The sequence below is a fragment of the Watersipora subatra genome, chromosome 1 (assembly GCF_963576615.1).
Source record: "Watersipora subatra chromosome 1, tzWatSuba1.1, whole genome shotgun sequence".
Lineage (NCBI taxonomy): Eukaryota > Metazoa > Bryozoa > Gymnolaemata > Cheilostomatida > Watersiporidae > Watersipora > Watersipora subatra.
The window spans coordinates 30,557,710-30,583,319 of NC_088708.1; the positions used below are offsets into that span (position 1 = coordinate 30,557,710).

The 25,610-nt window shown below is 35.9% G+C and overlaps 1 protein-coding gene across 1 annotated transcript in view; it reads right to left on the reverse strand.

Moving 5' to 3' along the window:
- Window positions 1-206: 206 nt before the first annotated feature.
- LOC137386300 (DEP domain-containing protein 1A-like) overlaps window positions 207-25,610 on the reverse strand; it is a 30,540-nt gene continuing 5,136 nt past the window's right edge. The window contains exons 3-16 of the mRNA XM_068072829.1: window positions 24,454-24,564; window positions 23,044-23,322; window positions 21,905-22,089; window positions 18,683-18,826; window positions 18,308-18,424; window positions 14,382-14,796; window positions 13,050-13,271; window positions 10,601-10,746; window positions 7,497-7,666; window positions 5,740-5,757; window positions 4,957-5,142; window positions 4,161-4,349; window positions 1,680-1,760; window positions 207-1,038 (exon numbers count right to left, since the gene is read on the reverse strand). Coding sequence (XP_067928930.1) covers window positions 889-1,038; window positions 1,680-1,760; window positions 4,161-4,349; window positions 4,957-5,142; window positions 5,740-5,757; window positions 7,497-7,666; window positions 10,601-10,746; window positions 13,050-13,271; window positions 14,382-14,796; window positions 18,308-18,424; window positions 18,683-18,826; window positions 21,905-22,089; window positions 23,044-23,322; window positions 24,454-24,564 — 2,413 coding nt within the window. The 3' untranslated portion in view covers window positions 207-888. The remainder of the gene's footprint in view (window positions 1,039-1,679; window positions 1,761-4,160; window positions 4,350-4,956; window positions 5,143-5,739; window positions 5,758-7,496; window positions 7,667-10,600; window positions 10,747-13,049; window positions 13,272-14,381; window positions 14,797-18,307; window positions 18,425-18,682; window positions 18,827-21,904; window positions 22,090-23,043; window positions 23,323-24,453; window positions 24,565-25,610) is intronic.

Genomic DNA, 25,610 nt, shown 5'->3' on the forward strand with positions numbered 1-25,610 from the left:
AATAGTACAACAGGTTGTGTCTTCTGATATCTATGTAGTGTATTTATAATATATAGTGTACATATATACTTCAACTTGCAGCAGCAGATGCTAGCATTAGGGAGTCTGAGAGGTTATATATGGTGATTTCTGCTATCAAATAAGAAATTGCATTACTCATAGCATTTCTCTTAAAATTTTATTCATATATAAAGATTAGATGGTAGGTGAACCAAAATAGCTCAATGAAATGACTCGCCATAGTAATTGAAAAATAGAACTGGTTTTATTGAGTTGACTACCCTTTGGAGCTAGAGTTGTGATGATTTGCCGATTTAGATCTCATGAATTATGATAGGTAAACGAGACTAATATCAATAACCAGTTTAAAACAAAATGACAAAGGTATTCTCCCGGTATGCCAAAAATTCTGTTGATACATAACACGACACGAATATGGCGGTAATATGACTAGCCAATTGCGGATGAACTTTAATACAATATTCATCTATTACAATATTTATTACCTGAACAAAACTTACTGAAGAATTTCCAGTAAAAATAATAATCTCAGACACTATGGTACAAAAATACCTAAATATTATATACTATATATAATTTATGCTACGTTCTCATGCTTGTTCATTATCCTACGTACATGCAAACTAGTTTCATACACAAATAAAGTAAAGGCATTTCTGAGAATACCACGACACACATGTGACTACGTGTTATGGAAAATCTGATACAAATTTCACTAAATGTCTCTATAAACTCGAAACACGAGATGTGACTATGGGAGACTAGAGATCTAAGAGCAGCAATATACACACGACTAGTATATACACATGCATCTAGTATATACAAGAGGGGACAACTGCTGTATATGAATATACAATTCCTTTCCGACTACCGCAGTTTTCTCAACAGATTCATGGGTCGAGATAGAAGTGGCTGTTTGACCCTTGGACGATTTCGCTCAAAGTCATCCAAAGCGACTTTCACGGATTCAGCTGTAGGAAACTTTTGAGCATATATTTCAGGGTAGGTTCTCTCAAACTGCAAGGAGAGACAATCACACTACATCAGTCTATATGGTGACCGACTTACTCAAATTTTATTCATGATCAACAATAGCGTGTCATTGGTAGTTCACGCGTATGCTGTGATCATATAGTGCGAAGGCATTGCATAAAAATCCAGCGAGATTAAATGACAGGCGACAGCGAGATTAGATGCTATACGATAGCGTCTGACCAGAAATGCTCTAGAATTCACACAAAAAAACTTGCAAAGCTCTGTAGGTAATTGTTTTTTTTTCAATTGGACACAAATTTTATCTCACTTTCATCTTTCAATCGATTTCATGAACATATATTTGCATGAGGTCACTACTTATTGATCTCTGCTAAGAGAAAGCTGTTAAGGAGTAACCCTAAACAGCTCCAATGTGTGTGACTGCTCAAGGAATGTAGTAGAGATAGATCACCTGGTAGGTGCATCTATCTAGGCCACAAAGCATATGTTAAAAGGCCATATTGAGAACAGACATTCTCACATGACACTGAGAATGGCACCACATGGATGCACCACAAGAAGAAAGTATGATAGCTCTCATAGATCCAATCATAAACCGTTGAGCACGAATTAGCTTTTTTCTCCAGTATAGGAATCAGATGATGGTTATCTCTGATTGTTACCTGCTTTAGTCTTTTCATTTTCTCCTTGACGGACATCTTCTGGTCTTCTACGATGTTTTTCAGCAATTCTTTCATGGAAAACTAAAACAAGTGAAGGTAGCAATATCTTAGATCTGTTCATATTGTGACAGTTAAACCCCCATCAGTGAGAATGTACAGTTGGACTAACAAGGTAAATTATATTCCTGATTTCCTGACTTTTGTCTTTTCATTATTTCTTTTGGAATTTATTCTATTTATTTTTTCATCTTTTGGAATCTAATAAAAGGGCATCACATTGTTAATGATTACTAATGCCAATAAAAGTTACTGTAAAACCTCTATTTGAATGCCATGGCGCTCAATTTTTAACCCTCCCCTATAGTGGCCATCAATTGGAGGTGGAGTTCAAATAGAGGCTGGTGTTGTGTTTTTCAAATAGCTTGTTAGAATTTTGGAAAGATAAATTTAGCCCTTTTACGGGCAAAGCGAATGTCACCTATATTTTGCAGTATCCTTCGGGTAGAACAACTTGACCTTTTTAGATACAAGAAACCAGCTAACTTACCTCCAACTTTTCAAAGATCTCTAAATAAACATGCTCTGGGAAGCCGAAAAATATTTTATACCAGTGGATACCTATTGCTTTCAATTAAACTGCGATGATATTATAGCCAGTGCCCTGCTATGCAATTGGCTGGAGCGTTTAATTTTTTATTTCATTATAAATTTGAAGTCACATTTTTTATTTTATATCTATATTTAAGAATGTTGCATTAAAGCTCATTGCACTCACTGATATTTTTTTTACAGTTTGCCATGAAAACTGGCTTAGTATACGCAATAGAAGAGTTATGAGCGGCGCCGTTGTAAGCCGAGTTGAGATAACAACAAGGATGTTATCAAATAAAATGCTATAAATCTGCAAATTTATAAGTTATGTAATAGCAATCTATTGAATGTTACAAATATATATTTAAGCACAAGTGATATAAACAAACCATACTTATAATACACACAAAAACAAAAATTAACATTTTTAAAACAAAAATATTTGCAGCAATCTCTTGGCCAGTTGCGTTCTGATTGTTGCTTTTGCTCGGAACGATTTTATCTGCTTCTGTCTGTTCAATACCTTCGACAAAGTCTTCTGACCATAACTCTTGTTCAGCACTGCTGAACTAGTCGCCATTAGCTTGCAAACAATTTTTTGGCAGAGCAAAACTTTTAAGCATTGCATTTTGTCCAAATAATGATAAACTGTTAGTCCCATGGAGGCTAAACACAACTTTTAGCCTCAAACTAGTCATTCCTATACCATCGTAAATGTAAACTGTTTTTCACATACGTCGAAGTATCAAGACCGCATTAAACAAGGAACTACTATTAGCCTGATATAGGTATTAATTATTTTATGGTGCTGCTCTCAAAGTTTTAACAGAAAAATCGAAAAGCTTTGGATACGATACGAACATAAACAATAAAAGAATTAATTGTTATTGATGTAACCGAGTCATTAGTACAATTTTGTGGACACTTTTCTACTAATCACTCCTGTTATGGGTTATAAAGATCAAAGAATGTCAAAGTGGCAGTCAAATAGAAGTGGTGTTGAATTAACCCTTTGACCAGGTATAAGCCCCCCAAAAACAACCGAAACTCATGTAATTTATTTTAGAAAATTCAATAAAATCGATATTTTATGAACATGCATAGCTCAAATCTTAAATTTATTTCTATGAACAAAAATGTTTGTACATAAACATTCATTTATATATATGCTACTCAAAAAAAATACAACCATGTGCAATTGTCCCTGTATGAAATGCTTGGAAGCATTTTTTTTCGGTAGAGTAAACGCTATAGCGTAGCCGTGCGAGACACCATAACGATCGTTTTCTCTGTATATTCCAAGTATATTAAAAGTCCAAAAAGTTTACATCACTTCTATCATTTGAATTGTTTTTATTCTGATCAGACAAAAAATCACTAACGATCGCAGGATCAAATAATCTTTTATTTTACCGTTTTGAAAGTCGAGCCGATGTTGACTGGTTTTTCCAACTTTCATTGTTTTCCAAGGAGGCACGATTTGCTTAGCTTTTAGCACAAAGCAACGCCTCTCAGATAATCGTTTCATATTGTAAATCATCGACTGATATCTTGTTGATGATATTTAAAACTTACTAGTGTTCATATCCTTTGTTTTACGTTACTAAGCGACAGCTTTATAAACATCTACCGAAATAGACATAAATGTCGTTTCCCCACGCAACTGGTAAACGACATTGTGGTCGTTTCCCCTGCCAAAGGGTGGCACTCCATTTTTCAACCCTTTTCTTATAATGGCGGTCAATTAGAGGTGGTGGTCAAATAGTGGTTGTATTTAATTAAAGATGGCGTTCAATTAGAGGTTTGACAATATAAATACATACAAAGCAGAGAAACATACTAAAACAAGAAAAGTAAAAATCTGTAAACAAAGAGAGAACAACTCCTTACCTCAAACACTTCATCAGCTTGATTCTTATACTGTTCAGCAGTGATTTGCTCACAGAAAACTCTGCCAGGGGTGGTGATACCCAGTCTCCCTATTGCCTTCGCTGAAATTCCTGTAGGCTTAGATGGCAGACAGCTCTGCTGACGAGGCAAGTTTGTTCTGTTTCTCAGAGCGGCAGGTTGGAGCGCTACCTGAATCATGCATAATTACCTGGTAACCTTGAGATTGGTTTCAAATCTTAAAATACCAGTTGTTAAGACTTGGAATAAAATCCCAACTGAACCAGAGAAGTTGAGTATACAAATGTCTCAAGCTAGTAGCTACCATAAGTACCGAAGAGAAGCCAACAAAAGATGGACAAATCTAAACAAGCGATAACAGGGGGTATCACAACAGCGATTCTTCAAATTTTTCTTGGAAAAAGCCCTCTTATCAAAATGCTGAAAGGATCATAATCATTTTAGAGTGAATGCTAAAACATTGGGAAGGCTGTAATATTTGCCAGAATAAGTGCTGACCACAGGGAGCCAATAGATGAGAGTTTATGTTGTTTGTGCATCGTGTATTGTTTCTCTATCTACAGTAAATTCATGGTTCCACACTCGGTAGATGAAAGTGATATGATTTGATCTTAGTAAGTACTACATCATGGAATTTCCAAACACAAAGCCAATCGGGTCACCAACAGCTTGTTGAGTGCTAACGCCCAGAAACCATCGAAATGCTGAAACCCTATTGTTAGAGTAAACGAATCTTGACACACGCAGCATCTTTAAGATATGACTATAATAATAAAACCTTTGGTTGAGCCTGCTGCCTGGTCGCCTGTATTCTCCTCTCTACATCATCCTTGACCTCTGTAGGAACTTCCATGATCGCCTCCATATTCTCTACCAGAAACTGAACAATCTTCACTGATGTCTCAGTATCTACCACCCGACCATCCTCACAGTTGACTATGCACTTCCAGAAGAGCTGTGTGGTCTGTAATACAGGGCACACTATCTAAGAAACATTAAGATGGTTTGTAAAACTTTAGCATCAAAGTGCTGCTAGCCTCAAGACACAACTAACCACCGCTCATTCCTGAGTTTGGGGGATTTTTCGGCAATGTCTCACTCTTACGATTTTGGTCTAAGGCTACAACTGCCTTTAAATACATCTGGTTTCAAATTATTCCTAGCTTCAAGGGATGGTTAATTCCAACGCAACATCTGCCTCTTAGGAACTCAAATAGCCTCCGATAAAGCTCCTGGTCCACAAACATGACAAAGTATATGCGAAGGGAATACAAAGGATGATGGGGAGCACTCAGTTGGCAAACTGGACGATGTGACAAGAGCAAAAAGGAGATCGTGCAATAGTGAGGTGGCAGCAATCGGCATAGAGTTACCTGAAGATTTTAGGCATTACTAAAAGCAATAAATAAAAGAAAATCAAAAGTCGTGAGAGGTATACAAGAATACAGTTTCAACTTGTTAAAATTAGCACGATACAGGAGCGGATAGAAACCAAGCAACTAGAAATACGATTGGCATGTAAAGCAGGAGAGACTGAAGCGACAACATCTGTAAAACTTACGCCACTCGCGATTGAGTTCTGAAAGTTTACAGATGAAAGATAATAGCATACACAGGTCACATAGAAATGTTTTAAAAACTCAAGAATATAATAACAGAAAAGATTAATTGTAATCGCATAGCTATTTATTATATTTTGAAATAATTTAGGCATGACACATTCTCTCTGTCATCGTTCAGTGTCTGTCCAGCTATAGCGATTAAAGTCTAGCAATAAAGAATTCCTATCGCAGAAGATTTAATCTCGGCACCTCCCGTTCACAGGGCGACAAGCTAACCCATTAAGCTACACTGGCTGCAATGCAATCATTGTGTGATATGAGTCATTATCTGGGTTAAAATATGCATAGCGACTCGTGTTACGCGCAATGCCACTAAAGCTTGCTCTCACGGCTCTTATTAGTAAGTTTAGCAATACGCATGCTAGCTTACTCAAATTAGCCAATGGCAACTACATTATCTACCACTGTTTATAAGCTATTTTTAATACTGGCGCGATGCCGGGCATTCAATAGTTTTGCATAATTTTGATATTTTTAAAAATACCATTTTATAGAGTTAAGGTCATCGATAATTTGCATATAAATTTACAGATATACATGAAATGCTAAGTTGCTGAGTTGTTTTGTTCCTTAAACAATAAAAATCCAAATGTTGTATAATCTGTAGTAAAATGATAATCGCGACAAAAAAACGAATAATGTCACTTTGTTAGCGACTAAAAGCATAAAAAACAATGACATAGTACTTGATAATTAATTCATCATTATTATAGTGTTTATTATTCCTAACTAACCTATTGCTTCAAGGAACAGTAGAAGGATTACACGCACTAATAAAACACACAAATGACAGATAGCTATTGTGTATTGTACAGATCTCCTGTAGCTGAAAAAAAAACCCAAGGGCCGGTTACATTGGTGATGGCAACAGCATTTGTTAAACTCGCACTGTTATATTTTCATTGAAAAACAGAGGCTCAGAGTTAATAATAAGTATCTGTCCAATGGACAATCGACACTTGGGCCAATCACAGTGAGTCCAACTTTTATAGTAACCATAAAACTAACAGTTTCATTCCAACATGATGCGTTGTAAAGTCATCGGGCACAAAAATGACACATTTCATCAGAGCAACTGGTAAAACTATTAGGCTAAGAACCACTTAATGTGCCACTTAATGTGAACAAAGAAATCTGAGGTAACATGGCTGAAAAACATTAAAAAAGGTATGAAGTGCAACATGTGTAAATGATGGAACATCACAAAATGTTCCATCATTTACGCATGTTGCACTTCATAGCTCCAGAACTACTATTCTGAAAGCAGTAAATTTTATATTACCTGAAAGCCAAGAAAATACTGCATCATTTAATTCAAAGAATTTTATAACTGGAGTAAATGTGCATGTGTAGTGGCATCAAATAACTCTTAATGTCTAATTATTATTTATAGATACGCCCATATAAATTATTAAATGTTAAAACTGCACCAATTTTCAACAAAAAACCAAAAGTAATTTCCTTTAAATACAGTAAAGATGCCACGCTTCACCGTTTCAGCAGGCAATCATGACAGTTATTCCATAAATCATTAAAGTTTAAATATACACCCACTACAGTATTATTCAACCATTATATTGGATTTAAAAATATTTGAAAAGAAGCCAAACACGATCTCATATCTAAGTCCTGACAGGGACATGCCTCGGTAACCGTAACCCGAGGGCAGAAATCTGTTTAAAAAAGATGAACTTACGAGGCGTCTGTTGGAGAGGCCCGACTCAAAGACAAGCTCTTTATTGGAACTAGTCTTATTGAGCAGCTTAAGGAGCATATGGAGGACTCTCCTGTTGGAAGGAGGCAGAAAAAGCAGCACCAACTGCAGACACTTCACAAGTCGCTGCCGGTATCCCTCATCAAACAGCTCTGGTAAGATGAACATGTGTCAACAGGTGAGAAATAGGGTAGACATCCACCATGGCTAAACACATTGACAGCACTAAACAACGAGCTGTGATAGACTGACCAATGAGAATTGGCTTTTAGTCACATGAAGGTTATCTCGTCCTAGCTGGATTTTCCATTATCATTATTTAAGCGAGTCAGCACAGCGATTATCAATATGGACTAGCAACAATTTGCACTGTTATAATTTTGTTCAAAAAATGGCTACATGTTAATGTGTAAAATCAGTTAATTTTTAAAAAAAGTTGAGTTTATGAAACGAATTGAATGAAAAAAAAGACAAGTTTAAATAGAGCTAATAGGCTAAAGAACTATCCTGACGCATTTCCTAGGAGTTCCACTTGACACAAGTGCCCATTGAATAACTGTTACAGGGGATAATGGGTTTTCTTCATATATAAATAAATGTTTCTGCAAAGAATTGTTCATAAGCGAATGAAATCAGCTCGAAATGAATAAACTTTAATTCAAGAGAAATCAGCCCTTTCAGTCAATCACAGATGCCTCAGTGTCCTCTCAACTGACATAGACCAACATGTTTGTTAAGATACGCTGTGTAGTACACCCATCAGTGAGGTGTTAGCTGCACAGACAATGCATCTGGGTAGCCTCAGCTCCACGGTACATAGTCGTAGTAAATAGCCACCGTAAGAGTCCAAAGATGGTATTCTAACAAACAGGAAGTAGCAAGAGTTGGTAACCAGCACTAAATGAGAGTTATATAAGATTTGAGGCTACTGAAAGGATTAGTATTGCTGTTAATAAATAAACACCACTATTCATGTAATCTGGAACAAGGCCCCACAAACCACAGGAAAAACTTAAACCCGTCCTCCTCCAAAATACAGTCTTCTTTGTTCTTACACAAAACTATGGTCAAACCTCATCTTACGATCACTTGCACTTCTATGGTCAAAAATTTCAACACAGAAAATCCAAATTTTTTCAGAACATCACAATTCTGTAACGATAAAAAATGGGTTTGGTACGAAAATTTGGTAAAAATTAGAGCTGCACAACGATTATAAAAATTGATCGTGATTAATAACTGGTCTGAACCAGTTAATCTTCGATTAATCTTAGAATTAATCTAGCAAAAACCTGCATATTCAAAAACAAATAATACAGCTACATATAGATTAATTATATTTTAAACAATTGTTAGCAGTAGTACATGTTATGTACAATGTACATAAGTTACAATGTAATAATTATTATGAGTATGAGAACTGTCTATGAAAGTCTATAATTAAGTCAGCCAAGAGTTGAGGCAGCGCAGTTTATTCACATTATCTGAAAGAGATGCCCTCTTCCAACATACAATATTGCCAGCTTTAGAGAATAGCCGCTCACAGGGGACAGTAGTGCCGGTAGTCAGTAGTATTAGTTATTGTCTGCGACAGCTGGTGATGATTTCTGGGCGGTAGGATGAGAATTAGTTAAAATATATCTTAATGATGATGTGCTGTGGTGGTAAGCAAATTCTTTCTGGCATATACTGCACTTCGCTTTCTTGTTTATGCTTCCAACAACTTACAGAAATGCGCTACCTAGGGTGGAAGACATTTTTCTGCTTTCATGTTCCAATAAAGTGTCAATCTTATATTACTAATATTCTGAAGCTAAAATATGATTGTGATTTTTTTGAAAAATGAAAATACATGTATAATTTACTTAAAAAAGTTTTTAAAAATAAACAAAAATAAACTGTAAGATATTAAATAATACTGAAACCACTTTTGTTGCTGTTACCTAGAATCATGTTCAAACAATTAACAACATGGCTGCTTACAGCTAGATTGGCACGGCGCTTGTGCATTGTATTGTATAAACAAGTTTAATGCTAGCGACTCACTGTGTTTTCATAGTCGAGTGCAAAATAATTGTGGTTTAATTTATTGGTTACAAAGGGTTGCTTGTCATAATATTTATTTGCTAGTAAATTAAATGGTAGTAACCCGCTAGCTACGTTAGTATCACTAACGTATGGTACTAAACAGTACAAAGGAAAGGAACCACATCAAGATCATCACCTAGGTTGCATTTTAATTGAAGATTAATTGGCCCAACTCAGTTAATCGTTTATTTGTATTAGTCGCCGTTAATCGTTTAATTAACGCGATCATTGTGCAGCTCTACTAAAAATCCATTTGTCCTAATAGACCAATCATTCTAAAGACATTTAGTATAAAGTCTATTCGTCCAATATATCATTTGGTCTAATGAGGATTAGTCTAAAATAGATATAACAACAAAAAATAGAAAATAAAAAATACCAAAACATGAATTAAAGATTTTAATTGTACACACAAGTTACCCAATCGTACGATTGGTTTTAAACAAAATAGTTTTAGGCCAATTGGGATTGGACCAATCGTCATTAGACCATTTTTACAGGACTGGTAAAAATTATAGTAGAAATTATTAAATGCAAAATAATTAAACTATAGAAACTAGGTTAATTTAGTTTAAAAGTTACATTGCATATTTTTATCACTCACTCTGCTACCAATCTTACACATTACCAAGCCTATACGTCCATTCAGATGCCTCGCAGGTAAAGTAACAATAAAAACTTTTTTTACTGGTTATTTATGTCTTTAATAATGGTATGTTTACATTCAATTTAGGTGTTTGCATTTAGGTTTTACAAGGCACTATTGCACAACGTAACTATATGAAATTTTCCTGTTCACTTTTTTTTCGGGGCAGAAACCAAGCAAACAAAATTTAATTTATTCCTATAAGAATATTTGCTTAAACATGCAACAGTTTTGACATACAAAACAAATATCGGAATGTATTAGCCTCATATGTCAAAGTTTGACTGCGGTCAGTACACAACAAGGTTTTACAAGAAAATGAAACAAACTAAAATGAAATAAATATGCTAACCGTAAGGCAGAGAATCATCCGTGTTCATAGACGGGGTGCTGTGAAACCTCAGTCTAATGGATCCGCTGTCGATGTACCTCTCTGAGTCATCTCGTCTGTCGGCATATTTGCTCCCAGAGGGTCTGTTGACATCATTTAGCGACTGACTACAACAGTCGATTAAAGCTTCTCTCCTAGTGCATCACAGTAACATTGTATCCCAAAATACATAAACATTAATAAAATGATGATAATTATAAACTGACGCAATTAAAGAAGTAAATGCGTGAAATTTAACAAAACGGGTCGCGATCGCAGAAACAATGGTTAAGTTGTGAATCACGAAGTGGAGTTATCCGACTTTGAAGTTGCACCAACTGAATTTATAATATTGATAACAATTTTTGTAACACGTGCATCTGGACCAATCAAAGAGTGCTCTTTCTGAATCTGAAGTAAGTTTAGCCAATAGAAACCTTTAACCCTCGAAAAAAAACCTTAAAACCGTTGCTATGGTAAACAGGAAGTATTGAAGAATGGCATCCGATAAATATAATCGTTTCTTTTTTGCCGATTTTAAAGATAACTCTGACATTTTGGACACTTATAATGAGTACTTCGGTATTCCAACTGATGTCAAAAGCAGTGAAAGTAAAGGGAATTACGATGATATCTTCCTAACGATTCTTACAAGATTATTACAATATTTAATTATAAGAATAATTATTCGATTTTATAAGATTATTATCAGATTTAATTATAAGAATAATTATTCTGATTTACGAGATCAATATGTGAGTGTGAGTGAGATCAATTTACGAGTGTGTAGAGTAACATATTACAATTTACAATTTAGTAACAATTTACGAGTAACAATATGTTACTGTTGTTATTTTTCTAAAGATTTTATTGATGACTTGGCTGTGCCCGATATCGCGGTACTGCTAAGCCGTTTTTAATATCTGCAAAAGTAAGTAATAAGTTTTCTTATAAATATACAGCTATTTCTATGACAACCAGCTAAAATCTGTATAGATTTTTAAATTCAGCATAATTTTTCGTATATAAATACAGAAATCTAGATAAATATCACAACTTCTTGGTATTGGTTGCTATGACATTTTGAAATGTAAACAAAATTGTGCATTGGTTTTCATTTTTCAAACTTTAACACCAGTTTTCTCAGAACTATGTTTTCGCACTAATGGTAAACATGCATTCAGTTTAATGACCATAAGATCTGCTGTAATTAAGCTAGAATCAAAACTTTTTTTGCAAAACAACTGAGAATTTTCTCCTTCTGCTAATGTAGATAACTCCAAATCTTACAATCCAGACTTAACGGTTGACTTGCAACAAAATTCACATTACAGTTATTTGGTACTACAACTACAACATTAGAAAATAATGCTCTGTCAAAGGCCATGTTTTATTTTTTGAATTGTTCGCAATATATTTTACAAATTATTTGTCTAATCAACATGAAACTTTGAGGTTATACTAAAAACCTATCACGCATTAATCGGTCACAAGTTTTGTAATGCTAACTAAACAGGAAGAGGAGATAATAAAACAAAACGAGTTCTTCGGGTATAGGATCTGATGAGAAAACAACATCATGAATTATCTCGTATTTCAAAGTGTTAAACCTAATTAATGATGCAACAACTACAAATCTTTGTTTGCTAAAAAGCGTATCGAAATTTTGAGAAAGCGACCAGCTTTCTCGACGATCCGACCAATACCGACTATAAAAGATTTACGTGAAGTTAGCCAAATAAATAGAGCACGTTGAAGTTAAACAATTGGTCAATTAATTCGTTTTTTTAATTGCATGACCGAATATTTAAAAAGTTAAAAATAGACGCAATTTGTAGTGAATTTCATCACAATCATTCATCGCTACTGTTACTTGAACGATTGCAATCATTCATCGCTACTGTTACTTGAACGATTGTAGTGTAGTGATTTAGATTTCTGATCTTCAGACCTGGAGGGTCTGAGCTCAAACCCCTACGAAGCGGATTTTTTATTGCTAGATTTAAATTGCAAGAGCTGGACACATGGACAGACAGACAAACAAACGACAAACATATGGCATTAACTTAATTAAACTTATAGCCAACACAAAAATAACAAACATCTTCATTTAAAAGTAGAAATGGTGAATGTTGTATATGTTGTTTAAAAATAAATTTTCTATGCAAAAACTTTTTTATTAGCAGTGCAACACCAGGCATTAGGTCATTTTTACTATAATAAGAGCAGTGTCAGTCTGAAACCACTGTTGAAGCTTGGGAAAAAATGTTTGCATCATGCAAGATTTGTACTCACAAATATCGGCACGGTAGAGCAACACACTAACAACTGCACCACTCGACTACTCAGCACTACTTCTGAATAATTGTAGCGATAGTTACTACACCTGATGATATATCAGGGTACTTGTGTTAGATAAATTTAGACTCACTGTCGCGGCAGATGAGGGACGGGATACGAACACGCTGGGTGCTCGGTGGAGCCATAGAGATGAGAGAATGGTCTGTCTGTTGGTTGGTGTTCTCTGGCTAAGTATCGGTTCGACACACTCCTAGTAGGCGGAGCATCACAAAAAGTAGGTGCCTGATTGGCTGGCTTATGATCTATGTCATATGCAGACTGCGCTCGACTCAATCCATTTGTGAGATTGGATCTGTAGATATAAGGTGATTGTAACGAGTAAAACCTGCCACGAGAAGCGCTAACCTCTATCCGTAATTATTTTTACGGAACAAATGAGGGACAGACGCTGCAGTAGATTTTCTTGTGTTTCCTACCAGCCAAACTGTTAACGCGCATGAAGCTAAAAATCAAAGCGCACACAGCTGATATACGATACTGCCTGCTGTTTTAGCCATAAACCAATCCAAATCATGGTTACTGCATCCGGAAAAAAAATTGTGAGAGAATCCTTAAACCTAGCAGGAGAATCCCATCAGCTGAAACCATGCCAGAGCCCCAACAAGATCCTAAATTCACCAGGTTGTTTGCGAGCACTTTTTCACAAAAGACGCATGAAATCAAATCACCAAAATAAAAATGTTTGGTCTACAACAGTCTAAGTGCATCCACTAATAGAAACATGTCTGCCACAGCACCAGAAGCTGATTGTAACCAGAAGGAATAGTTGTCAAGTACAGTGATAAGCAATAGCATGGAGACAACCATGACAACCCAATAGCACTCCTGAACTCTTAAACCTATAATAGCAACCAACATCCCCAAAACGTATTCAAAATGTAACAAATCGATCTAGCATTTACATATTTAGTTTACTCTCTCATATGATGCTGCTTTATTTGTGGGATAAAATAATAATCCTTCCATTTCTCTTCCACTTCCGGTCACTGAAATCTGATTGGTATCAGAGTGATATTAGTACAGTAAACACTCCTATAAAGTAAACCTCTTTTTATGTGAATTCCACGTACCATAAAGAATTTATGTGAAGTTTTGGCTACGAATTACGTAAGGCATTGCGTATAATGTGAAGTACTACTGTTTTCTGTACTACTGTATAAGTTTGGTGTAAAACCTCTCACTCAAGACATTGTATTAAACACTGTTACAGTTTTGCAACATGTTTAACTCTCCTCAGACTATAAACTAAGGGATGCTATAGCAAATGTTAAAAAGCAAGTTACATTTAATATAACTTGACGAGATAACAGCAAGTGTTGCTTCAGAAGGATCATAAACATGAAAACAGATAGCGAAGATGCTGTACATTAAAATGATACCAAATTTGTTAACTATAAACTACCTTGAGTTGGGTTTATGGCAGGATCCATGGTAGACAGTATGTGCACCATCTGCAACGAACGCCGTCTCCACGCGTGAGCCGCCGAGAAGGTGTGAAAAAGACGCTGACCTTGTCATATTTGAACGACTAATCTGCCATCGATGCCGCCTCCTAACAGGCTGGTCTTCGCAACTACTTTGGCCACTGCTATGACTACCAGTTTGTCCGCCGTCTGCAGTTCTGCAAGTGCGCTGACACCCGCTGCTCTCTTGTTGAGCGGATGCTTGAGGGTTATCTAGCCCGTCATAGACTATCATAACGTCTGCTCGTGACCTGAGAGAGCTGGTAGCACTTTGTGGTTTTGGTATAGGTGGAGGATTTCTGTAGCGGGTGGCATTCTCAGAGTTCTTAGCGTGATAAGACGAGTCCATCTCGCCTATAATAACATATCTTTGCTCTAACAACAGTCGTACAACATAATGAATGTTACCGAGTCATGGCATAGAAATTATTGAGAATTCTAGACAAATAAAAGAGGTCCGTGGTCTAAGTGGATTCACCCAAACAAGTCCATTTTTTCTGAGCTGCCTGGAAAAGCTAGTTTCCATTAGAAAAGTCTCCTTTCCGCTTTAAAGGTTGAGTTGTAACAAAATTCACATTACAGTTATTTGGTATCAAAAAATTCACCATGTCTTACTCTGCTATGTTGTAGGTGCAAAATATGTAAATATGTGATTACACGCTCTTAAAAGATCAAAAACGAACAGTTAATCCGCCGCCATCACGAAACCGCCATAGATTGAAATCAGTTTATTTCTCTGACGTAGTCATTACATTTGGTTATTGTTTTGTCACGGGATGTTCTCACGTAAATTGAAAGGCCAATAAAAGGCTCAATATAAAACTTATCGTAGCACTAGTTTATGACAAACACTTCGGTGTTTACTGAAGAGCCCTTACCAAATATAGACACTCGCTAGTTTACAGTTTTGTTTCGGCTTGGTCTAATCGTCTAGTCGTAATCTGATTATGTGACCCATACTTCCTGCCAAACTGCGCGAATAACTTCTGCAACATTTTTCGACTATCGCAGGTGACCAACAGGCACGTTCGTCATGTTTATCAGAGGATGATATGTACTCCTTCGAACTAAAGTTAAAAAATAAAACGAATTTTTATGGTACATAGGTTTTGAGATATCAGTGCTCAAAGTAACAGCATTACAATGATGATAAAACAGACGCGTAAGAACAATAGACATGGTTTTATTGAATGTGTGAAGTATATTTGTGAAAATATTTCGACGAATGAGGTTGCGTGAAAGTGTAAACAGAAGGCATCTTGTACAAATACGTCCCATTTGAGCCGTTTTGGAAAGAGATTCTAATCTACGGCGGTCTCGTGATGGCTGCGATTAACTGTTCGTTTTTTAGCTTTTAAGAGCTTGTAATCACATTTCCACATATTTTGCACCTACAACACAGCAGAGTAAGACATGGTAAATTTTTTGATACCAAATAACTGTAATGTGAATTTTGTTGCGAGTCAACCTTTAACTCGCTACAACCCGCGAACATATTCCTTTCTCATCCCCACGCTGCGAAAGTCGAAGTCTACTCGAAGTACCACTCTAAGTCAACAATATATCACTCAAAGTTGACTATATACTACTCTTAATCAACAATGAAGATGATGTACTATGTATTCTCAATAAAAGATCGTTCTTTATTATTTTCTCAACTGAGTAGCTACTCGCAGCGTGGGGATGAGAAAGGAATATGTTCGAGGGTTGTAGCGAGTTAAAGCGGAAAGAACACTTTTCTGATGAGAAAGAAAAATCTTTCTGTCATATATGCCGTATACCGCGACCGCACGACTTTTCTGATGGGAACTAGCTTGTATCTAGCTGCCTAGTCTTGGGACGGAGCATCCAAATTACAGTGAACATCGTCATGGCAGAGTCGATATTCAAGAGTTTAAAGTGTTACGGTACACTAGGGACATATGTTGGCAACTGTTTAAGCTGTCTGAAGGCTATACAACAAATACTGCGTAGTTCATGCTTATTTTCGAGCTAATAATATAATAATATAATATTAATATATAATAATATTAATAGAACTTTCTGTGTTCTTTCTATCAAACTTCTCATTAATAGAAGCAATGTATAAAACCACTCAAATAGTGAGGTGTTATCAAAATCCAAAGGCTGTCATACCAAGGTTAACAAGAGATTATATGGTTAACAAGAGAATATAAACCTTGGCTGTGATGTACACTTAAATAAAAGCATTCAAATATTTAAACAATAATAAACAGCAGGCCCTATCAGCCATTTTGTCGATTCATTGCAACTAAAAGTGGAACCAGTGCACCAAGTGGCACTATAGTTCGGTGCACACTCTAGTTATTCTAAACTGTTGACAGTCACAACTCCGCCGGTAAGTAACTAATATGTACGTTAGGTGACTAACATGTACGTTAGGTGATTAACATGTACATTAGGTAACTGACACGATGCAGTCTTTTTCACTCTCTGAATTGTTAAACTTGAGAAATTTTTTAAACATTATAATAGGACTAATAATAATAATGATGACATTCCTTTGTTCCTTTTCAGAATATGTGAAGTCTATTGGTTCAGGAGAAGAAAAGATTTAGGGTCCGAATACCCTTCTTGTCATCAAAAGCAGTGGCAGATTTAGGAGTTGAAACATAACCAGTTAGTCAATGTTAGTCAATGCACGGACACTCTAGACCACTAGACTAGATAAGCTCACCTGTGATTAGACTAAAACAGTAATATCATAGCAAATGTTCCTCCTCTGGAACTGCATATTCACTATAACTTTTCTCCGTATAATTTTCATTGCAATACTTGGAAAGATGTTAACCAGGAAAAGGAGCACCTCTTAACAAAAATCACTAAGTTGGTGTATGTTGAATTCAAGGCCATGCTTTCATAAAAGCTAACAGAATATTCAGGACTTTTGGCTTGTATGAACAAGATATGAAGACTTGATGAGCATCAATTATTCCTTGTTGGTGGTTGTCAATAACTCAAAATACTTTGAAAATAAAAGTATGGTGTCTGATCGTGACCCGAGATGTTCATAATCACGGGTCGAGAATTTAGCGAGGAAGGGTGGGCTGTTTAGTTGAGGAGTTTAGGTTTAGTTGGTGAGAAATTGAGTCAGTAATCTTTTTGTTTTGTTTAACAAAATAAAACATGCATTTTTTAAGACAAATCTTTAATTAAAAATATGAGATCTTTCATCAAAATAACATAACGTATTCACATAGCTGTTTATTGTAGTTTTTTTCATTTTAAGAAGAAATGGTAACATGCTCACGAAACGGAAAAAATTCTTCTCAAAAATACACCGATAATTCTTCCGTATTCGTCTATATATGATAAATATCCTACATTAATAATTGCAATATGATTGCACTTTTGTAACGCGGTATTACATAAAATATTGACTCATTACGATTATGATCTGAACAAATAAAATGCACATTAAAACAGTTGTCCACTTTGTTACCATTCTGAGAGCTTGAGAAGATTCTACTTCACTTCACTGCAACTAGTTATGTTACCGTCTCGTGAGGCATTGATTGTGAAGAGGAAGGCAACAGAAAACATCTCATATTTTCAATAAAAGATTTGCCTTAAAAAATGCATGTTTATTTTGTTAAACAAAAAGATTACTGACTCAATTTCTCACCAACTAAACCTTTACACTTCCGGATTAAACCCCACCCTTCCTTGGTAAATTCTCAACCCGAGATTATGAACATCTCGGGTCGAGACTACGAGATTTCTAAATGGTCGCGATCAGCCACTATATAGAGGTCATCCCTAGGCACAATACGCACGCATAAATTCCTGAATGCAACTGGTATACTAGTCAAATAAATTCTATTATACAAAAATAGAGACTTACGGTAAGAGGTCCTGGGCTGGCCATGGGCGGAGTATTTCCTTGGAGTTGTATCTGATACCTGCAATACCCTGTTTACTTCCCTATCAATAGGTGATGGTCGAGTCTTGTCTAGTAGGTCTAAAAGAGCAGTTGGCTTCAAGTAAAAACCAATTGGTCTAGAACAACTCACATAGCTTCTCTCTCACTCTTTCTCCTCACTTACTCTCCCTCTCTCCCTCTCTCTCTCACTCTCTCTCCCTCATTCTCTCTCTCTCCACTTTCACACTTTCTCATCTAGTTTTTCAGTTACTCTCTCACACCGTCTCTTATTTCTCTTCCTTTCTACTTCTGCGTAAAGATGACCAAATAACTGCATGATAAGAACTCTGAACGTACGATAAGCCTGAACAAGTATGGGGTAGAGGGTGTAGGTAGTCAGCGGGTGTCTCAGAGATTCAAAGTAATCCTTTATCATGACGAGCACATCCTTCTCAAATCCAGCATATTCCGGGAACGACGACTCCTCCTCCTCGTTAGGCCCTGAAGACATGCAACAGATATCCGTAAAGCGTTTTGTGCAACGAATGAAATAAAAAGTTGTTTAGTTTATTTGCTGTTCTATGTAGAGAGAGAGAGAGAGAGAGAGAGAGAGAGAGAGAGAGAGAGAGAGAGAGAGAGAGAGAGAGAGAGAGAGAGAGAGAGAGAGAGAGAGAGAGAGAGAGAGAGAGAGAGAGAGAGAGAGAGAGAGAGAGAGAGAGAGAGAGAGAGAGAGAGAGAGAGAGAGAGAGAGAGAGAGCAGCTCACACACCAACAACATTACCGATCTATGGCTAGCATCAGATGAGCAAAGTTAAGTGGTAACACAATTCCAGAGATGCAATGAAGCAATGAGCATGTTCACCTAGCTTTTATAGTGGTGGTAAAAAAATCGAACACTAAATCTCACTACATAAAATTTGTATGCCCTCATAACGTTTCTACCGCCAAAAGTGTAATAAAATCGTACATCACACAGTCATTATCATATCAGAAATAATACACTAATTCGAATAGCTAAATCAATTTTAAATTCTAAATTAATCGTTCAGCGCACTGACCGATTTTTGATTTGCCTTAAATTCTCAAATAATTTTATACCCATTGTTTGTATGTTTGCTATAAATCAAGCCTGTTTAATTCATACCAAATAATGTATGGTAAAACCAAACACCAAAATTAGCTCTCCATAAATCAACATCACATACTGGTTAGAAATAAAATATTTGAAGTTGGATGTGAAAAATATTCTCAGACACGTAGTCCTTGTTTAACGACTCCAACTCCTTCCAAAAACCCGTCAATAAATGACTTAATCATTAACTAAGGTAGACCCTTTCGTCATCATTCGCCAATATGGTAACTTTCAATCTTTCCTCTTTCATACATTAAAACCATATTTACTGTTTTGGTAGTATAGTAAAGGCTTGTTTAATATTTTAGGCATAAATTTAAAGATTTTAGAAACCTAGGCTAAACTAGAATATCAGAAGTGAATGGACCTAACCATTTCGTCATCATTCGCCAATATGGTAACTTTCAATCTTTCCTCTTTCATACATTAAAACCATATTTACTGTTTTGGTAGTATAGTAAAGGCTTGTTTAATATTTTAGGCATAAATTTAAAGATTTTAGAAACCTAGGCTAAACTAGAATATCAGAAGTGAATGGACCTAACCATTTCGTCATCATTCGCCAATATGGTAACTTTCAATCTTTCCTCTTTCATACATTAAAACCATATTTACTGTTTTGGTAGTATAGTAAAGGCTTGTTTAATATTTTAGGCATAAATTTAAAGATTTTAGAAACCTAGGCTAAACTAGAATATCAGAAGTGAATGGACCTAACCATTTCGTCATCATTCGCCGATATGGTAACTTTCAATCTTTCCTCTTTCATACATTAAAACCATATTTACTGTTTTGGTAGTATAGTAAAGGCTTGTTTAATATTTTAGGCATAAATTTAAAGATTTTAGAAACCTAGGCTAAACTAGAATATCAGAAGTGAATGGACCTAACCATTTCGTCATCATTCGCCGATATGGTAACTTTCAATCTTTCCTCTTTCATACATTAAAACCATATTTACTGTTTTGGTAGTATAGTAAAGGCTTGTTTAATATTTTAGGCATAAATTTAAAGATTTTAGAAACCTAGGCTAAACTAGAATATCAGAAGTGAATGGACCTAACCATTTCGTCATCATTCGCCAATATGGTAACTTTCAATCTTTCCTCTTTCATACATTAAAACCATATTTACTGTTTTGGTAGTATAGTAAAGGCTTGTTTAATATTTTAGGCATAAATTTAAAGATTTTAGAAACCTAGGCTAAACTAGAATATCAGAAGTGAATGGACCTAACCATTTCGTCATCATTCGCCAATATGGTAACTTTCAATCTTTCCTCTTTCATACATTAAAACCATATTTACTGTTTTGGTAGTATAGTAAAGGCTTGTTTAATATTTTAGGCATAAATTTAAAGATTTTAGAAACCTAGGCTAAACTAGAATATCAGAAGTGAATGGACCTAACCATTTCGTCATCATTCGCCAATATGGTAACTTTCAATCTTTCCTCTTTCATACATTAAAACCATATTTACTGTTTTGGTAGTATAGTAAAGGCTTGTTTAATATTTTAGGCATAAATTTAAAGATTTTAGAAACCTAGGCTAAACTAGAATATCAGAAGTGAATGGACCTAACCATTTCGTCATCATTCGACTATACGTACAGTAGTGTACTACCTACATACAGTATTTTTTACTTTCTATTATTTCTCCTTTTATTACGCAGCGCAGCATAATACCTATATTTAGTACAAAGTATCAATTTCATTTTCTCAGCCATATTGTGAGCGGATATAAGAGTATTGAACTTGCAAACGAACACTACATACAGATACAACCGTAGAAAGTATATGACTAACACGGGAAGATACTGAACGAGAGATGGGGAGAAGGCGGCTGCATCGCCAAAGCCAATTTCTTGTACATACGCAGCGGTATGCTGTCTCACTGTGCAGCCACTGCACTATCGGAATTACACAAAATTTGAAATAATAGAATATTTGGGTTATCATTAACCGAATATTTCGTTATCTGTACCTGAGGATTACCTGTACCTGCGGATTACCTGTACCTGCGGATTACCTGTACCTGAGGATTACCTGTACCTGAGGATTACCTGTACAAGCAAACCTCTATTTTTAACCATTTTTCCAAGGAGTTGAAGAACCAACCCATTTTGACACTATGAACACATTTAACCACTCAGCGAAGCAGTTTCACCACTTTCTAGTATGCGTACTCTCAGTCAATGGAATAAATGAAACAACATGATCCGTTATAAAAACAAAAATCCAGCAGCCCAACAGTTCCTCTATGGCCCATACTATAAATGCAAGCATGCCAGCAGTGTGTTTATGTATGGAATGTCAAGCATTCAGATGGGATACAATAGATCAGCCCTTATCAATCGCCCAAACACTTGCAAATCGTCCTGTGCAAACAAATGCAAAAGAATACATTAGCTTAAGAGCAGTTACATAGGTAGGTCATCAGCACCTACATTTCGCGAGGTAGCGCATGGCACTGATTAGCCATGATGGAGGCAGCTCAGACCTGCTGATGCCTGTCACATAGCCATTTTTATGCACGATGGTCATATTATGTCTAATGTGATTTCTCTTTATTGCAGCGAGCCTCTGGTGTAGAGAACGAGCTTCGTCCGTGTTGAACAGGATATTCTGCAGCCTGTAAAAGCAGTGCACTTTAGCGGATGGAGAGTTTTTTAGATACATGTACAAAAGACAGTCGTAACAGATGTTTGGGTCTTTACATGGTGTTAGCAAAGCTCTATCAATAGAATAGCGGAAAATCTTTTTGAATAAATAAAAATTTCATGGAAACAACTAATTTTATTCGTTAAATTGTTACTGGAAAGTAACTTTTTATTTGAATAGCCTAGTCTGAATAATACATGAAAAGTTAATAAGAATAGCATTATTTAAATGAAGTTGAGCATAAGAAACTACACCTTATATCAAAAGGAACACAGGCTAGAATTTACATTTGATAACTAGAACCATGTCACTCTGTATTGGCTTCAAAATGCGTACTACAAACACTTTATCAATAGTCAAGACATCTCTCTTTTTCATGCTATGTGAACAGTAGAGAATAAGAAAACCTGATACCATAAAACCTAATACCAAATCATACATCACTAGGATGATAACAGCCTAAGAAAATACAGTGTTTGCTAAAGGTTCTTTCAGGCCAAACGCAAATATGTGTTTCAAACATGTTTTATGTGTATCAAACACATAGAGACCAAAGATGAATCTGTTCTGGGATATGAACTGCCAACTGCAGAAAAAGCGCTGTTAAAACAACAACAACCTAAAACTATAGATGCCATTTATGGCAGGTACACAGGCTAAGGGTTATGAATGGCAAGTCCACAGGCCAATGCTAGATGTGGCATGCACACAGGCTAAGATACACTCATCGTTCAAACAATGCCAAGTTACAAGGATTGGATACATGTGAGAAAAATAGTGTACTAGCATTAAAAAACCCATTGGCATAAAACTGTTTCAGAAGGACACTCTAGAACAATCTAGAATAGGGAGTGTAGAGAGTACCTAACACTAATATGATATTCTAAAAGTGAAGAACAGTTCAAAAGATTTTTAACCCACCAACCTTTCCAACACCACAGCCTTCCAAAGAGCATCCGTGGCCCCTCGGTCGGAGGAACTCCCCACCTCTGAGCTAGATGACCGGCTAGACGGACATGAGTTACTCCTCTTACCAACGGATGATGAGGTATCAGCAGACATGGCATCTGATGAAGGCTCAAGTTCTTTGAAGAGGTCATTAGTTTTTAGGTCAGAGAGACGTTTGTCAAGTCCCTGGATAGTTGCAGTCCCGGGTTTCACTTTAGGCCATTGAGGGGTTTTGATGGGTGAGAGGGCTACAAATCTGTGATAACAAACATCACAAAGGTAATATGTATTTTGATATGAACTTACAAGTAAAACCTCTGATTACACTGGTTAACATCTATACTTTAGTGGAACCACGTTGAAGCGCTTTAGATAAATAAACCTGAATATCGCTAGGCACCGGCAATACATGTATATTTGCCATCAATAGCTCTAATGTTATATAGCCACACAGATAAAACTGGTATTGGCAACTCTAATCTTAGGTGAGAATTATACTGATGCATCAACTACTAAATAACTAAAACATTTTATGAATGTGGATACACATCAGTTAAATATCAGTGAATGGATTTTAAATGAACCCTCTACCAACCAAGCAACTTAACAATCATTTTTATATTCATACAGTCAATAATAAGCTTGGCTTTATATATGTAAGTCACACAGACAGAGTTACTATCATATACATTATAATGTAAATACAATGGTAAGTCTGTGCTATACGTAAATATAGGACATACAGGGCATATATAGTGTATATACACTAGATGAATTCCCAGCATTGCTTGGGTAATAGCAAAAGTTTTTGAGTAGCATAAATATAGTGCAAATATAAAGAACACCTATCTGTTAGTCAATTCACTACAAATTTGTTTCAAACAGATATACATGTAGATCTTCTCTCATCAAGTGATTGCATGACGAGAACAGATATATATCTGCTCGAATATATTTATCATGAGTTGACTAACAGCTAAGTACTCTTTATATTATATATTATAGTGTATACATGTATATATAACCTTGAGTAAACCGTAAAAAGGAATAAAGCTTATGGTTAAGGAATACACAGCTTCACTCAAATGAGTCCCAAAACCTGCTCATAGACTAGCAAAACGATATCATGATATCCCACTAGTTACTAGTTACAAGACTGAGGCAAACCATCTGTCAGGCAAAAGATAGTCAACATTTCACTAAAATAATAGGAGGCAGACAAGAAGCGTAGGCAGCATGTATATAGTCTATCACACAATGTGGAAACCACAAAACTGATATCCTGCAGTGATCCAACTAGGGAGACCGAAACAAGACAGACGGCATTTTCAACTTTTCAAACAGCAATCCTATTGTCTGTAACTTGACAGGAAACCCTCCTACTTACCTAAACAGTCTATTGTTCTCATCAAACTCTTCTGAATTGTATTTATCTCCCTTGACATCCTCTATGTACCTGTTTCTGTGAAACTTTTGCAGCAGCTTGATAACCTGTTGCCTGAGGTTGAAAGAAAACAAAACGACAAAGATGAGAAAGAATGTTGTCATACAAGGTATATAAAGTCATATATATATATATATATATAAATCTCAAAGTTTGTTCGTATGTGTGTGTGTGTCGGTTTTCATAGCTATAGCTATTAAAATTTAGGAATGAGATATCTGTTTCATGCTGAATTTGATCTCGGAACCTCCTCTTCGCCTGACATATACCTTACCAATTAGGCTACGCGAGATTTATTGGGTGATGTATGTGGCTATGTGGGTGAAAAAACGCATACCGCTCTGCAAACGGCGCAACGCCATTTTATGCTTGCTCTCACAGCTCTGGTTAGTAACTTTAACAATAGGTTACTAGCATACTCAAATTAGCCATTGGAAATTTGCCAGGCTAATGTCATGTGGCAAGCAACTACATTACCTGTCATTGTTTACAAGATGATTTTTAATACCCGTGCATTATCGGGCATTCCGCTAGTATTGATATGTAAGGTCATACCATACCTAACCTCAATGTACACCGGATAATCATCTACATTCCCAGCTTTAGAATGATTCTTATAAGCTTCAGTAATTTTTCAGTTCAAGCGAAAACTTAACGGCAGTGTAAGTTAGCCCTAAAACCTACTATAGGAAACATGTGCTCTATTAATACTGAGACTTACACCTGTGTTGTATGGTTTTGAGACTGGCTGTGTGTAAATCAGCTGTTCATTAGCTGTTAGACATTCAGCCTACAGACAAGTTAATGGGGATTTTAAAATCACACATAATCCGCTATATAAATCCCACGCATAAATGGTATCACGATATGGACAGGGTTTGTAGTTATTGTCAGTAATTCATAGTCTCGGGTTGATAGGATTAGTCATTTTAAAAAGGACTCCAAAAAGATTATAGAGTATCAATATCATAGCATCACCTCTTTTCGCAAACAAATATGTTAGCAAATTTTATATTCAACTTCGGAGAGGAAATGGAAGCCACCATTAAACCATAACTGCCACGAACAACTTTTATCATATTTACTAGGTAAATCAGACA